We start from the raw sequence: 17,150 nt of genomic DNA, 5'->3' as shown, positions 1-17,150 counted from the left end.
ATGCTGGCAATGGGCACTTACCCAATACCTCTCTCCAACCCCCTTTTTTTTTTTTTGTTTTGTTTTTTGTTTTTATTTTTGTTTTGTTTTGTTTTTTGCTTTTGTTTGTTTGTTTGTTTCCTCCTCAACATTTAACCCAATCTGAGAATACGAATAGATTAAATTCTTTGTGAAGTTTTTCTCTGACCTTCCAGGCTCTTGGAACCCTGACTGAGCCTGGAGCTCCCCCACCTTATCCACAACCCAAAACTCATATCAACCTCCCAGGGCCATCAACCCCTGTCCCCACCTCAGCTTAACTCACATACCAGGGGGATCTTGGCTTGATTTTAGCCCTGGGATCACTGGGGCTGAGGCTGCCTCACCTACTCCTCCCCCTTGTCCTGGCTGTCTTGTTCCTGGGATAAGGATGGTGGGAGAGACCCTGGCTGCCAAAACTCCCAGGTCCCTCATGGGTCCCCCAACACCCCAGTGCCAAGGAGCTCCCAGACATCACAGCATCTCGACACTGATATTTCAACATCAGAGAAATCTAATACCAGCTTCTAATTGCTTCAAGGGTTTTATGGATATTTTTAGTTAACAGCAAATTTATCAGTCATTGATTGAGTGGCTTTTATGCCTCTATATTACTGTTTCCTTCTCATTCCAACATCTAGCAAGTAAAGAGTGATATCTTCAGAATTCCTAGTCTGATGCTGGAATCAGACTCCCAGAAAACAAACTAACACTTCCTTTGGTAAAATTTGCAGCATGTTTGCTGCATGCGAATACAAAAAATATGGATGCTGTAGCATAAGACAAGACCATGGATCATTCAGGTAGCAATAGGATGTTTCAGCTTTGGGAGTTTATGTTGACTTGAAGAACACAAGTGGCCATGTGCATGGCAGTGATAATAATATCTAAATGTTATATCACCAGATTATACAAGTGATTTTTTTTTCTGTTTTCCTTTATGCAAAGGAAAAAACCCCATATTTTCCAGAGCAAATGCCTTTAATTTTTCAAAAGATTCCAGTTTCTACTGAGTATCTACTTTACAGAAAGGAGAATAGGAGAAAACACTGAAGATAGGTATGTCATGAATTCCAAGAAGGACAGAACCACAACTTCAGTGTAACAATGGACATGTATATCCCATTAGGATATGGCCTCATAACAAAACTTGTCTATAATTAAAAGTTTTGCATGGGAAAACTCTAAAATACTCCATAACATTTATTCTGTGCTACTTATCACACAGTAGTTTAAATTTCAGTGCAAGTGCCTTGTCAATTAAATTTGCAGTATACTATGTGCAAGTGCCATTACTTTCGCCAAATTCTTTTTTTCTTAAAGATATCTGTAACTCATAAATAAATTTGAAAAAAGTTCTTAAAGAAATCCTGATGTTATTTCTGATGGTTTTGGAGAATGTATAGCAGTACATAGAAAATTTCTATTTCTTGTGATTATAGATTATTTGTCCTTCAGATACAAGCTAATGATGAAGTGCTATTTCTGTGATCTATGATAAAAATACATGTCAAAGTAAAATTCATTGATCATGTTATGGTCTGTGACAATGAAAATACTTTTTAAATTTTAAAATAATAAGATATCATTTCTCACTTCCCAGTTTAACCCTAAAAGATGGAATTTGCTTAGTAGAATAAGGTTTTCTTTTTAATTGCAAAATTTTGTTCTCTTTATCATCAGATTGCCTGAGAGAATTCTACAAATTTGTGCCTGACCTGATCACTCTCCTGCCAGAGGTTATTCATTCTTCTTTCTCAGCAGCACCACTGGCATGGCTTTTTGTTGGCGCTGAGTGTAAATGGGCTTCAGTGCTTTGTTTAATCAAAGACAGTTTTATCTTTTAACTGCATAAAGGATTTTTACAGAAATTAAAGTCTGACACTATGCCTCGTCTAGAAGATTGGGTTTTTCTAGAAAGTGTTGAATAAATCAACAAAGAAATTTTAACCATACCCCCCAAAATAAGCATTTTCCACATAGGAAAGAGCTTACAAATACATTTTGTTTTCCAGGATCTGCTAGGGCTCAAATGAGAGAGTTAGTCATCTTTTGCCAAGAATCGAAGTGTGACTTTTTTTCCATTTTGTTTGGGTTTTCTTGGTGCAGTGCTAGCTGTGTCTAATTTAGGAATGACACAGATAAACAAACTATCATTATCAAGGTACCTGACTATAATTTATCTTGTGTTTTGAATAGCACGTCTGAAACTTGTGAGAGCATGATATATTTTGACAAGGTTAAATTTTAAGAAGTTGAATCTGTTTCTGAACATGTCTTACATTACCTTTTTGTTAGCAGCAATTTGCAATAATTGTATTAATACTCACCTGTGAATTAAAGGGGCAACCTCTCTAGTGGCCAGTGCACTGTACTGATTGGCTCTCAAGAGACCTGAACTAAATTTGTGCATCATTTCAGGACATCTGGGGTTTTTTATGATCAATAAACATTATTATATGAAAAGCTTTCAGCGACAAGCTGATGTTGAGAGGACACTGAAGCAGTTCCTTCATGTTCAGTTTTTCAATAGAAAAAGACATTTTTCTTAATTGTTAATGCTGCCACTGGCACTTAGAGAAGTACATCCCTAAGACATCTGCAGTGGCAGAGCTTAAGGACATGTGGAAGGAAGAAAACTAAGCTGTGAAGACTTTGTTGGGTGAAAAAATATATTTCTCCTATGTACTGCCCCTCCACTCTTAGGCTGGTGTGGGTTTTTAAAGTTTAGGTTACACTCAGAAAACTGATTCTTAGGCATGAATACACAATCTAGCAAGGTTCTCTTGGGTTACTTAATTTTATTGGGGGTAATATGGATGCCACAGACACCTCTCTGCCATTTCAGGGAAGTGGCTGAACTATATTCTCTGGGCTGTGCTCTGCCCATTTTCCATCTTCAGTGGAATAAACCCCAGCATTGCAGTAAAAGCCCATTTCATTGCAGACCATGCCTGTGACCTGTTTTCATCATCTCCTGGCGGTGCTAACACAGTTACAAGACTTTTGGAAGGTTCTAGGTTTGGCAAAATAGGGTGGCTTCTGTTGATAAAGTCTTTTTCTCTGGCATAAACTAAATACTTCTAAAATGTCACACTTGTGTTTGGAAAAAAAATAATATTATCTATCAGCACATTATCTATTGGGGATGATCATAATGGGCCTCAAGCTCAGCTGGAGACCCAGAATGCAAACAATAGATGTATTTTGACAGAAAAGAGAATAATAAATTGCAGGTCTGTATGAGAACTATTCAGTAATTCTATAACAAGGGAAAAATAAGGGGTATGTTTCTTTTCGGAAATGAGACTCCTAATGAATCAGACATCTTGACAGCAAGACACTTAGCAAAAATAAATGCAGCCACAACACTTCATTAAAGTAAAAGTATCTTTACTATTAATATACAAATGGTGAAGAGTGACAAATAATTGATATACTTTAAGCCATACTTTCAATGTCTTTCATAAATACAAAACCAGCATCTGCGATATTACTTCTTTTTACAGTATAGAGATATATATATATACACACAGCATTTCATAGGGACATAAGATTCTGAAACAATAAACAAACTAGCTCCAGTGGTAGCTAACTTATCAATATATAATTCAGGTGGCAGATATCGCAAGTGGGCTGTTGGCAACGTGTGGAATAACAAAAACAATAGATGGTATTATGCTTCAGCTCATACTGTACACTGCATACAAATACGTACCGACTGCTCATTGTAGCAGGAAAGCCTTTTATTTTTTCTCCTTTTAACACCTTGCCTAAGTAGTTCAAAACTCTTAGTGAGAACTCTACAACATGAGCAATAAAATTAAATTCTGGGGGAATCTGTCTCTATATATTTGTCACTGATATGAAGAGACTCTGAGGGTTTGTCTTGCCTTCCTCCAACCCTGCATGGTACATCTGAAAAACCATAGCCTAATTACATGGGGGAGTTAAAGGATGTGGCAGGGTTAATTCCTCCTCTTCTCTGGTTTGCAGAGCTCTCATTACCCTGCCTTTTGGCAGTGCCCTTCAGCAGCCTCCCTTGCTTCAGTTGCTCCCCTTTTCCCTTGGCAGTGCTAAGGAGAGATGCTCCCAGCTCTGTCCTGGCTCACTCTTTGGCACCTGGTCTCCCTGGCTTTCCTGAGCTCTGTCGGCACTGCGCCTGGTCACCTCGCCCGCTCCCGATCTCACCTGTGACTTTAAAAGCTGCCAATACAAATTTGGCAATAAATATTTATTTAAATACTTCATTTCTCTGGGCTAAAAATGGCCAATATTCAAGTTTGAAAGTCAAACATTATGAGGATCTCAATGCCTCTTAAGAGAAAAGATGGACTGGTAAACTTAGAATTCTCAGAACCTGATCCAAAGCCAAATTTATAAGGCTTATTTTGGCTCAGGTCCAAGTAAATTGAAATAGGAACACATATGAGCAGTGGAAATACTGAAGATCACTTAAAAGTTACAGAACTGCTGTCAAGTGGACAGGGTACATCAGGAACTTGAAAAAATCTGAAAAAATCTGGAAAAGGGGTGAAGAGTTTTTTAAAAAGGTTTATTTAACCATGGTGGCTTTCCATCTATCAGAAAGATTATCTGAAGCTAAACAAGGAGATTTAAGAAGGATCATTATTTATTTAGAATGTTTTCAACTTCACCTAATGAAGCATTGCAACCACAATGAGTTATTTTAAGAGATATTTTATTTCTGGACATATAGTAATGTATGAGATAAAACTGTCACTGGATATTCTATCACAATTTCCTGATCAGTAAAAACTCCTGATAGAAAAACCTCCTCTGTGCAAAATGTCAGTAGGAGTCTGGCAGAACATTTGAGTTCCACTTACACCTGGAAATCTGGTTCACAAAAACAACGCCATCAGCTGAGGACACGCAGAGCCTCGCTGAGATGGATGAATAAAATACAGGTCCTGCTGGAATCAGTTTTTTGTCTTAAATCCCAGAGGCCTGGATTGAGACCTGGATTCCTGCACTGTGACTCTGTGCAGCGCTCTTAGAACCCCTCCACAGATCAAAGAGGTCTTGACCTTTCTCAGTAAATGGTCTTTTTGGAGGTCCTTTAATCAGGAGTGAATATCCAACAGACACAACTATTCTACAAAGATGTTAATTCCTACAGCAGCTTACATAGAAATGGTGAGGCTGCAAATGATTGCAAAATGAACATTCTCTCCAGTTTATCTCCAGAGGTAAAATGCTGGGAAGATGCTCCATATCATCTTTCAGATTTGAAGAAAGATTTTAATGTTCTAGGTCTAAGCACTTAAATAGAACGAAGTAGAATTTCTATTTGACTCTTGAACTTGAGAAATTGGTCAAAATACCCCTACATATCCACTACATTCTCCATCTGTTTGAAACTTTTCACCCACCATGACCCTCATTGGAATCAAGATCTGAAAAGATTTTTGCAAATTTTGTGTTTCAAATATTTGTGTTACTTGAAAATAATACCTTCAGTTTGATTTAGATGAATATTTGAGAATATTTGAGCAGAAAAGTATGTGACAGTAAAGCTTTCAATTATTTTAAACAGGCTTTGTAGACAAATTATTGAAGATTTTTCTTTAATAAAGCAGAGTGGCATGCTATTAAAAGGCACAAATACATTTCCATTATCTGGTCTAGGAAACAGAAAAAAATGGCATGATGATTATACTACAGTTTGATGATTGGCACTTAAATAAATAATCAAACTAATTACCATCATAAAACGAAAGCCACTTTTGTTTAGATGAACAATGATGCAGAGGCTGAAGACCGCAGTTGGGATTTAGTGCACCAGGGACCCATGTCAAACAGCCTTTGTGGATGATGGCCACGGTGTAACTACGTTGGAGATATCTATGAAGAGATAGAAAGTTGGCCCAATCCTGCAAGGTCTCTCGTTAAAGTACATCCATCTTCCTGCTCACATCCACCCCACTAATGTCAGTGCGGTGCCATATAAGGGGTGGGCTCAACCGCACTAAATTTCTTGCAAGACTGAGGCCTGAATAAATTAATCTTTGTCACATTAGGCATTAGCATCACCAGAATACCAAATATTTCTGCAACCACAAAAAAATCTCATAAGTCAAAAAAGGCAAATAAACAAATAAAACCAGGAAAAACTCTCCAGGGTACATTTCATTACTAAATTGTAAAATAATTATTAAAAATTTGTTATTATTGTGGTAAATCAGAACTCAAGTCCACTAAAAAAACAAAAAATACCAAGGAGCTTTAAGTAATTTTACTTAATTGTACTCCTTTTTTTTTTTTTGAAAAGAGATTGTCACTGCCACATTTTGTTGAGTACTAATTTCAATGGCTCCCTCCCACCTTGGTCCCTGGAGTTTGTTAGTGTAACAATTCAGATTACTTTTACAAATAGTTATATTTTGTCAACTCTTCTGACATTTCATACTAACACTTAAAATTACTTTAGACAGTAAAAGTGACATTTATACAGATACCTGTTTTTTGTTTGTTTTGTTTTTTTTTTAATCTAGAATAGGAAAAGAAAATAAACAAATGTTGTTATTCCAGTTCTACATATATCTTACAAATTACTATGCGCAAATTATTTCCTCATTTGGAAATATTTGGAACTATTTTGAAATATCAGTGTTTTTCAGCATTCTTTCATAGTGAGAGTTTGGTTCTCTCCTGCACAGCACAGAGTTAAAGCACAAGAGATAACCCATTAATCCATAGACCAAAAAGGTGTGCTTGGACAGTCCATCAGAAATTTAGAGCTGTTTTATTCTCAGCCCTCACACAGATCAACTGCCAAGAGACGTAACAGCAAGAAGAAATTAAATACTCCTGGAAAAAGCTTTTGATTTGTAATGCAGCATAGTGGGAAATGCTTTTGCTTCCAATATTGAAATAATACTGCAATATATTTTGCTTGTAAAGAGTAGCACAGGTGTATTACCAATAAATGTGCTGACAAGACCTCTTAAATCTTCTAATCCCTTCACACTGTAATTAGAGGCCATATCAGGGGAAAAAAAAAACCACACAACAAAAAAAACCCAAACCAGAAAAAACCCACCAGTATAGAACCATTAGGTCATGGTTTTTTGGGTTTTCTTTGTGTAAGTTCAACTAAAAAGTACTAAAATTTGAAATGCATCTGCAGTTGAGCCTAGACACTGTTAGTTCTGATACATTGTATAGGCACCTTCTTCTGGAAATGACCAGGCTAGCTTCAGAAAAAACACCATTTGTGGAGAGAAGATTGAATGGTACCATCCAAATTCGTCACAGCAGGTGAAGAGGAAACTATGTCTACAAAGTTCATCCTCATCCCATTAAAAATGTTGTGTGAGAGGATGTTCAAGCCACACCAACCACATTATTCCCAGCTGCTGGAGTTGTCCAGGTTCCTTCTTTGCATTTTGATAAAGAAGAAAGCCCAGCTGCAAATACATACTTTCTGAAAAGACTACAAGTCCACACACATAAACAAAACAACTGTTCTCCTAATTATAGGTTACAGGCAGGCCTGCTTGCTGTGTGCTTAGAACGAATCAGGAAATCTTATTAGAAATTATCAGAAATCTGATCATTTCAAGCAGCTATTTGGTAGTACTGCCTGCCCAGTATGTGGGAACAACACTGAGGATTCATAAAGGAATGTCTTCGCCTTTCCTTCACCCAGAATTAGTGCCTCAGCATTTGGAGATACTTATTTTCAGCAGTTTTCAATTGTTATCTTCCATGACTTTCATCCCATATTGCCATCTCCTCTTACCCATTTTTTTCACTTTGGTACTGATTTTGTGGGAACTTGGCCTCCTATCCTAGCCACACCAGCAGTATGCCTCTGTCCTCAGCTCCTTGGTTCATTTTAGCTATTTCTCAAAGTGAGGGAAAATTGTAAAAAACTCATAAAATAACCTGGTTTTGAAAAATAAGAAATATCTAAGAATTAAATATAAATATATTCTCCTCAGCTCTTTCAAATGCACTTAAACTTGGGTTAACAAGTAGGTTATGGTATTTTCCTCAAATTTAAGAAGATCCTTTTACATTTCGCTTTCATTTTTACTGTACAAAAGTCAAAAAGTACAAAGATTTCAAATATGATCAAAATTCAGATGGAGAAAACACAACTTGATGAGTAAAAGTACACTTAAGACTCATGCATGACTTAGATGTGGAAAACTCACAACTTACTCTACCAGTTGCTCCTGACAAACAGAATTTTCCAGGCTAGTTTTCTATAGAAGTTTATCTACTTCTTTCAAAGCAAGGCTTTGAAGAGTTTGGTAGCTGTGGGTACACTATGCTGGAATGGAAACAAATTATATTGCTCCAGTTAGTGACACCACTAAATCAAGTATTAATTCATATGAATGAATTTCAGATCAAAAAAATCAGTCAAATTTCCTGGTGGGGAATGTTGATCAGAATAATAAAAATAAATTCTTAAAGAAAGCTTGACATGAAAAAAAATGTGTTTGGTTGAATATAAGGTTGAATTAGTCAATAATTTAAAATTGTTCCAAACTGCTTAGACAAAGTCACTTTTCCATCTCTTCTCACATAGCACTTAGATAAAGGGTATGAAATCATAAAGGGAAAAGCCCTGATTCAAAAAGGCCAAGTTTAATATTTTATATATTGATTTGGGGAGAAAATGTATTTACTTCACTAAAGTACGGTTTCATCCCTCAGCTAAATGGTTTGAACTAAGACAAAAATGAATTCCCTGTATGTATATATATGTTGGAATAAATATTGTAAGTTTTAATTTGAAGAAAAGATTATGATTAAGAAACAGATTTCTTTTTATTCCCTGGCTGCATTTTAGTTCACATGGAACTTTCGAAACTTTCATACAGAAAATCTGAAGCATTGAAAATCCTGGAGCCTTCCAGAGTCACACTCTTGTAGTTAGGATGAGGCCAATAGACTATTGAAATATTTAGCCAATTTTTGAGTTTGTATATTGTGAGTACTAGCTTTTTAAAAATGTATTTATTGAAGAATCCAGGAGAAACTGCAGTGGGACCTGGCTCTGTGATAAAGAGTTTTGGTTTTTTGATTGCCTCAAGACATAATCACGGCTGGAATGGCTATTGAGTGTCAGCCAGAGCTAAGGTCTTAAACATTATACTGAGACTGGTTTAGGGGTTTTTTTTTTAAAGGCAACATAAAATTTCATTTTATTATAAATGGAAATAGATACATTATCATAATGCACTTTATGTATGCAGCTTGCACTGCAAGATCTGGAGAGGCCTGATGTGTTGTTTGTGGTTAGGAGTGCTTCAGAATTTTTCTTCTAAGTAGACACACTTTTTCATATAATAAATTCCAGTTCTTATTCTGCAGATTTTTCAAATTTATAGCATGGGACTTGGTGTCAGCAAAACTAGATACTAAAACCATTAACAACCAAACAAAAGAAAAAAATATAGAAAAGAATTGTAGACAGGAACTGTTTCATCGTATGTACACAAGTACTAACTATTCCAAGCTTAAGTTTCCCAAGAAATTAAGGTCAGCAGTAAAGTTTTGGTCACAGGATTACTTCAATCCAAATGCATTATCCAGACAGCTGTAGTTTATCTCATTATGCTTTGCTATCATCTTCTTTTGACTGGATGATGTCATTAGCAACTTTGATTTCTATGGTTTCTGGATTTAAAGCTTCTTTGCCATTTTCCTCTTTTAGTGGTAGCTTCCTATTGGAAAAAAAAGAGGAATCATGGTAACACAAAAATAAAACAATCTGTAGTTTAAGTCTATAACATATATATGGTTCATATAGGTAACAGTGTAGAACAAGAGGGGTTTTTTTAAAGGAGTGTATAATTATTTTATTATGAGCACTGAGGTTCTTTGCTTTTAAAGAAATGCATATTAACTCTTTTCATTTCTATAAAGCCACAAAAATGACCTGATAAGAAAATCAGTGCTGCTCAAAATGCAGTGCTTCAAAAAGACAAAAGAAAACAAAAAATCAAATTACTTGACCCAAGACAGTACAGAGGTATGTGTTGCCTAGAATATTGTGAAACACTTACAGTCAGGTTTTTTGCTTGACTTCTAAATCTTGATTAGACTCTTTTTATTCCTTTTCTCAGTTGTATACAAAAGAACACAACTATTATTGGAGATTATGGATTATGCCAAGACATAGGTGAAGAATTTCTTATAGTGCATGAGGTAATGGAAGTTATCATTAGAAAGTTCTACAGTTTAATTTTCATGGATCACACAATGTAGCATCATTAGTAGCTTACAGCTCTTTTAAGACTTAGTGAAAACTCTGAGGATTTGGCAAAAGAGTCCCCACCCTCTTGAATGTGATCTCATTGAAAAAGGTCTTGAAAATCATTGATTCCCTTCTGCCAGTAATTAGCTGTCGAAATATATAGCTGTCAAAAAGATGTATGGTTTACTGAGATGTTCCTGTAATAATGTCTCCTGGGCATAATAGCTCTTAATCATGATTCCAGGTTGGGCTTGCTTTCTGTTTTTTTTACTAGGGAATAGTATGCATTTGCCTTTTTTATTCATAATAACTCTTAAATGTTTCAGTAAATTTCTCCTTTGCTTGATTAGATGTCCCAAAGAGCAATACACTGTTCAAAACCTGTCTGAGAAATCTCATAGGAATGTCTTATTACAAGGCAGTATTTAATAACAGAAAATAAAACAAAACAATACCTGAATTCCCAGTCTTTTGAAATTTAATTTACCTGAAGTGAACTAAGAAGGATGCTATTTATCCAGAAGTTAAACAATGTGCACAACATGTATCTGAGAGAAATCAAAGATTAACTTGTTCTACTACAGCAAAATACATGGGATATATCATCAGATGTCTGGCTCTGAGCACAGAGGGAGGTATCTACTAATTGTCTGTTTCTCATGGCAAACCCAAAGGAAACAGATTTCAGCCCACAGCAAGGTGCCTGAAAGAATGGAAACAACAGAATCAACATAAATCTATTTTTAACAGAAGGTAAAACACTGGGGCAGAGGAAGGGCAGCTCATGAGATGCATTTTTGGTCGGCAGGCATGTGTGTCAAAGATCTGATTAGGCAAAACACTAAAACAAGTTCTAGAAAAAACCCCAAAACTTAATTTAATGTAGTTTTAAGAAAAGCAGAGTGATTTCTCAAAAGATGGTACTGGAAAGAAGGAAATATTTAGACAAAGTCAAAACTGGGGAATTAACAAACTAGACTGTGTGGAAATTTAAAGAAATTGGCTTAAGTGGATTAAGACCATGTTACAAAATATTTGAAACAGGAAGATTTGCTAGAACCCTGTTGAACGATTTTGGACATCATTGAAATCCATGCTCATGCAAACAGTGAGATAAAATTAGCCTTGCTTTTACATGCAAGCAGAGAACAATAACTCAACAAAAGCTATAAACAAGTAAAAAGTTTTATGCATCAAAACTTTCCTCATCACAAAGACCATGCACCATTCTTGAACCCTATTGTATTTTAAAACTTTTTTTGATATTTTCTTTTTTAATAGGGAGTGGGTTACGAATACAAGTTATCATTAGACATTGTTCTTTTTCCCTATGACAAAATTTTTGTTATTTTGGAATTTTTCTTTCCATTTGCTTTAAGTGCATATTTAATCTCTATTAAGAGATTAAATAATTTTCCTCTTTCAATTAACTAATTCAAACTTAAGTGGTTTAATTATATCAATTTTTCTACACCAAATTTTTCTTTAGCGACATCCATTAGAAAGAATTTTATATTTTTCAGCTAAGCAGACTAATCCTTTCAAATGTTTATTCATTTTATAATGGAAAGATTTTTTTTAAAAATGCAACAAAAAATTCTCTCACTTTAATCAGATGTTGGCTGCTATCAATTATTAATAATATTGACTTCCTCTAGCACTACTGCATGTGGCCTAACATCAACAGTCTGCTGATACCCATACAAAACTTCAGCTTCAATATTTACTTTGTTATTTTATAGAAACATGACTTCTAGCCATTTTGATACTGGAATTCATCCAACTGCATTAATACTAAGAAAAACTCAACCAATATCAGAAACATATTAATGTCAGACTAGGAATATAATTATTGTACCACATTGTATGTGGTATGTTATTCATATTACAAGAGCGTGATATGAAATGCACAGCTTAAACTGATTTCCTGCCAGCATGATTAAATCTTGTTGACTTGCAGGTAAAGTGCTTTGAGCTAATCTGTCATACATGGATTCCAAACATGGCTTTGATAAGGATCATCTGAGATAAGGTAAAAAATAGTTTGCCAAATAATATACTGAGCAATATAATAAAGAATATTTTTTTGTAAGAGGAAGTAATCTCTTCACTAATTAGTTCCCACAACTTCTTAAATTGCATTTGAAGTTCTGAGTGTAATTTGCTACTATTCAACATATTTCAATAATTGTTAAAAATATTTTATCTAATTCAACCTCAAGGCTTATCTTATATATCTTTAAGACAGCCAGAATTAGTCATAATGAATCCTACCTTGTTTCACTGCCTGCCTGAAATGTCCTTGGAATTTTCTTTCCTGCAAGCTAAGCTCTCCCCTCCAACATCCCTTCTGGTCATCCTCACCCTGCCCAGAATGTGTTTTTCTGGCTGTTGCTGACAATGTATTTTTGTGTTATTCCTACTGAGAGACTGATTTCTCCACTACTGCATCTTCCCTTTGTGTGTCTCACTCCTGATTTATATTGCTCCTCTGTTTCATTGGGCTGTGGATGAGTCAAAGGTCTTTCCACATTCCCCTGGTATCAATGGCTCTTCAGGTGTCCCCATTGCACCACCTCTTTTCATCTTTAGGTTCCCAAGTGACACTGTCCCAAATCTTTAGCTGTTGCCTGTACAGCTGTGCTTGGGACTGCTGACGCCTTTTGCCTTTTGTTGTGAGGGAAGAAACTACCAAGAAGGAAACTGTCATCATTATTAATATCTCTTAGCAGTCCTATTTTAGCAAGGACATAATGCCCATCAAATACTTATCAGTTGTTCCTGGCAGTTAGTTTTTCAGGGGTTTTTGTTGGTTCTTTTTTTGTTTTTTTGGTTTGTTTTTTTTCTGTCATGACAGTGGGGACTGATTCTTTCCCCCTCCCCTAAGATAATAAAATATTTTTGATTTTAACTTTCTCATATTCCACTCCTGTCAGCTGATCTAATGATTGTGACAAGCAGAAAGAAGTGAACTGGATCTTTCCTAGCATCCTGTTTCCTGCAAGATGCGTCTGATTTGCAAGATCTAGTGCTAAAAATGGCCTTAAATCATGAACAAACATGGACCTGGTGCTTTACCCACCAACATATCCAAGGCTTGCTGGACTTGTACAATGTTTACACCTACATTCCCATGACTCTTTAGATAGCTGTGGGCTTTCCACTGTGCCCCTGATTATAAATTCTAATATGAAGAGCAAACATATCAGTAGTCACTCAACAGATTGCATAATTATTTCATTAACACAAGTTCAAACTCTCTGTGCACAGCTTCTTCAAAGAACTATACAGCTTAATGTGCAGATACTTAACTCCCTATTTACTAAAAATATCAATGGCAGCTGGTAGCAAACCTGTGTTTTAATTAAAGGTTCTGGCTCTTAAAGTTTTACATAATGGCAAAACGTTAAATTGCTTCATATTTTCAGAAAAGAAAAAGACTGTTTTGTAAGAATACCCTCTCCTTTTAAAGAAGAACAATGATTTCATCAAATTATCAACAGGTGAATTTCTGTATTTACTACATAATCATCTTCATAACCTTGATGCCTTGAAGATGTCATGAGATAGGAGATTTTCCCAACACGTAGAAAGTGCTGGGCTCAAAGCAAGAAAAGCTTTAGGTTTCTTCAGTAATTTTATCCTTGGGCACAAGGCTGGTCCCATTATTCAGAAGGCTGCCGAAGTCTGTGAGCATGGCTGCAAACTGCTGTGGTTTCTGTACTGAGAGAAGACTGTAGGGACAGGAAGGGGGGATGAGGAAATGGAGCAGAGGCTGCCCTTCAGCACAATTAATCCAATTACACTGTGTGGACTTAAATACCAAAGTTCTCAGTCACATGTATGAAAGCAGGAAGGGGCCACTCCAGTGAGGAGCTGGGTTTCTGGAGCACAGTATCCTTGTGCCCCATTTTCAGGATGTGTGTGAAGATGTAAGAGACTCAATTTAAGGTCATTTGTGAGAGCTAGGAGATTGTTCCCACAGGGCAGGTAATAATTGCTGGGCAGGTGGTAAAGAAAAGGTGCAACCAAATTAAAAAAATCTTTGTACTGCTGTGCTCAGCCAGTGGCAGTGAAGTACCATGATTTAGATTGATTATTGTGAAAAACAAACCAATCAAACAAACCCTGCACTCACACACTGCCTTGCCACAGCAGACCACTCTGGTGATGCTGTGTACCTCCCCTCAGAGTGTAGGAAGTCCAGTCTGTCCACACAGCCAAGATCAGCTTGTGTGAAACTCCAGGGAATATCAGGCTACTTACTCTGGTTCTGTGAGGGGAGTTGTCTCATTTGGCTCATTTACTGGACTCCCATCTTCATGGCTGGTAATTCTTTCATCCTCTGTTCTCATTTCCACTATTGGCTCTTTTGATCCATCTTTCCTAAAAAATTATTAAAAGAGTTTTAGTCTCTTATCATCACATTAACTACGTACATTGCACACAAAGAATTACTTAGAACCTTTCTCTCAAAAGTTGGCAAAGAAAAGGCAGAACTAATTATTGGTGACTAACACCACCAAGAGACATTTAACAGCGTGTTCCCAATTCCTTGAAGTCTTCAAAGCATCCTGTATCCATGGTTACTTCCCTAGCTCTGTAAACATGACGAATTAGCATCTCAAAAGAACATTTTGTTTATGACTAATAAGAAGGTGACAGCTTCTTCATGGGAATAGATGTAAACTTTCCTAACCTCATATAATAATGATTGGACTTGATGCCTAGTTATATTTGAACTTTTCTGGCAGCGTTACAGAGCTGTTATGTGAGTATATACACCACAAAAGTGTGCTTTAATCTCCTGGGATTGTGGCAACCCCAGCTGCCACTGATGCAAAGAGCCCTTGTGTGGTAAAAATTGAAGCCCTTCTGCTTTTGCTGGTAGAATAAACTCTTTCTGCATCATATTTCCCCCATTTGAGGAGCTGCTAGTCTCTCAAGTAAGTAAATGCACAAATGTTGTGCTAATTAAACAATTATAAGGAGATGGAGCAGTGAGTGCTGTCATGATTTTGTTGGTAACCAAAGAATCATAGAATAGTTTGGGTTGGAAGGGACATTTATAGGCCATCTAGTCTAATGCCCCTGCAACTAGTAGGGACATCTTAAACCAAAACAGGTTCCTCAGAGCTTCATTCAATCTGACTTTGTTTCCAGCAATGGAATGTCTACAGCCTCTCTGGGCAACCTGTCCAAATGTTTCACCATCCTCATTGTAAAATAGATTTTCCTCATGTCCAATCTAAATCTACCTGCTTTCACTTCAGAACCATCCTCCCTTGTCTTTGTAAAAAGTCTGTCCCAATCTTTTTATATAAATTCCCTTTCAAAAGGTTGCAGAAAAGTCTTTATCTCAGCCAGACCTCACAGAGAGTTCTCCATCCCTCTGATCATTTTTGTGACCTCCCCTGGACTTGATCCAACAAATCCATGTTTTTCCTTTACCAAGGACTACTGAGCTGGATGCAGCACTCCAGGTGAGCTCTCACCAGAGCAGAGGGGCAGAATCACCTCTCCTGAACCTCTGGTCATGCTGCTATTGATGCAGCCTGGGACACCTTTGAATTTCTGGGATGTGAGCACACATTGTTGGCTCATGTCCAGCTTTTCATGAACCAGAATCCTCAAACCCTTTTCTGCAGGGCTGCTCTCAGAAATATGGGTGTGATCTGGAAATTTCTGTTCACTGACACAAAGTATTAACAATACATACTAATTAACAATACTTATTTAAAGTAATAATTAACTTTTATACAATTTTGCTCCCAAAAGGCAGATCAGATGGTAGCTGAGATATACATATGTACACTTTTTTTTTTTTTTTTTTTAAACCCTATTTTGATGGAAATATTTTCTTCCTATATCCTGGAACAGCATCAGCTCCAGTCTACAAACAGAGGGTTACTGAGTTACAATTACTTTTATATTTAACAGATTCCTTTCTGGACTGGGATGTTGTAGGGAACTGTTAGACTGCTATAGGCCACACCAAAGACCTGGCTAAAATCTTCTCTAATTCATGTCTCACATCTTCATATTGTTTCTTTAAGATAATGGATAAAACAGGCTTTTGCGAGAGGAAGTATCAGGAAAACCCGACCATATTCTGACAGGTATCCTTAAGGAAAATCTTTGTAGGTTAATAACAATGTAGCCCAGATAGAGAAATAGCGTGAAGAAGAATTAATAGGTAGAAATCTAAAATATTTCTGTCTATTAAAAAACCTCCAAAATTGCATGTGCTTAATTATCTCTGCAAGTGACACTTAAGATACACAAATGGATACAAAGCTCATTTTGGTAGATGATGCACTTAACTTTCATGGCTACTTCATACCTGGGAAAAGATTAGGGATCTAAGTTGGACTGAAGATGGATTGGTGAGTTCTTCTTGCTTTGTTGATACATCTACAGCCTTAAAAATAATACTGCATGACAAAAGGACTAAAAAATATGTTACTTGTGACCAGCATTCATGTATATTTACAGGAGGTAGAAACTGTAGCATTTCAAATTTTAAAGGGAAAGTGATTTGTAGGAAATCCATTGTCATGGGTGTCTGTGTGTGTTACACGGATTATTTCATACATTACATATAGAACATAATTATTTACTATATATATGTGTATATCTCATACAATCAAAATGTAACCAAGAACCATATCATAAACCACCCAAAATCCAGAATGCAAACCAGCATATTTAAAACAGAGAAATGTCAGTGAATTTTAGGCAATATCAGTTACCATGATATATATTTAAATGTTGACTCTTCAATTCTCTCCTGGGAGTTTAATCTGACAGTTTATTAAAGCAAAGAATGTGCTAAAATAAGAACTGTCCCAAATATTTTAAGGTCTGACTGACTGAAGACCATTCTGACAAG

At 36.3% G+C, this 17,150-nt stretch overlaps 1 protein-coding gene across 1 annotated transcript in view; it reads right to left on the bottom strand.

Annotated features, from left to right (window-relative positions):
• Positions 1-3,402: 3,402 nt before the first annotated feature.
• The window catches only part of NCAM2 (neural cell adhesion molecule 2), a 274,443-nt gene continuing 260,695 nt past the window's right edge, over positions 3,403-17,150 (bottom strand). Inside the window, exons 17-18 of the mRNA XM_059873029.1 lie at positions 14,525-14,644; positions 3,403-9,725 (exon numbers count right to left, since the gene is read on the bottom strand). Of these exons, the coding sequence (XP_059729012.1) occupies positions 9,614-9,725; positions 14,525-14,644 (232 nt within the window). The 3' untranslated portion in view covers positions 3,403-9,613. The remainder of the gene's footprint in view (positions 9,726-14,524; positions 14,645-17,150) is intronic.

This window comes from Haemorhous mexicanus, chromosome 2 (assembly GCF_027477595.1).
Source record: "Haemorhous mexicanus isolate bHaeMex1 chromosome 2, bHaeMex1.pri, whole genome shotgun sequence".
Taxonomy (NCBI): domain Eukaryota; kingdom Metazoa; phylum Chordata; class Aves; order Passeriformes; family Fringillidae; genus Haemorhous; species Haemorhous mexicanus.
Note: the sequence above shows the minus strand (reverse complement) of the source record. Positions and strands in the feature narration are given on the sequence as shown.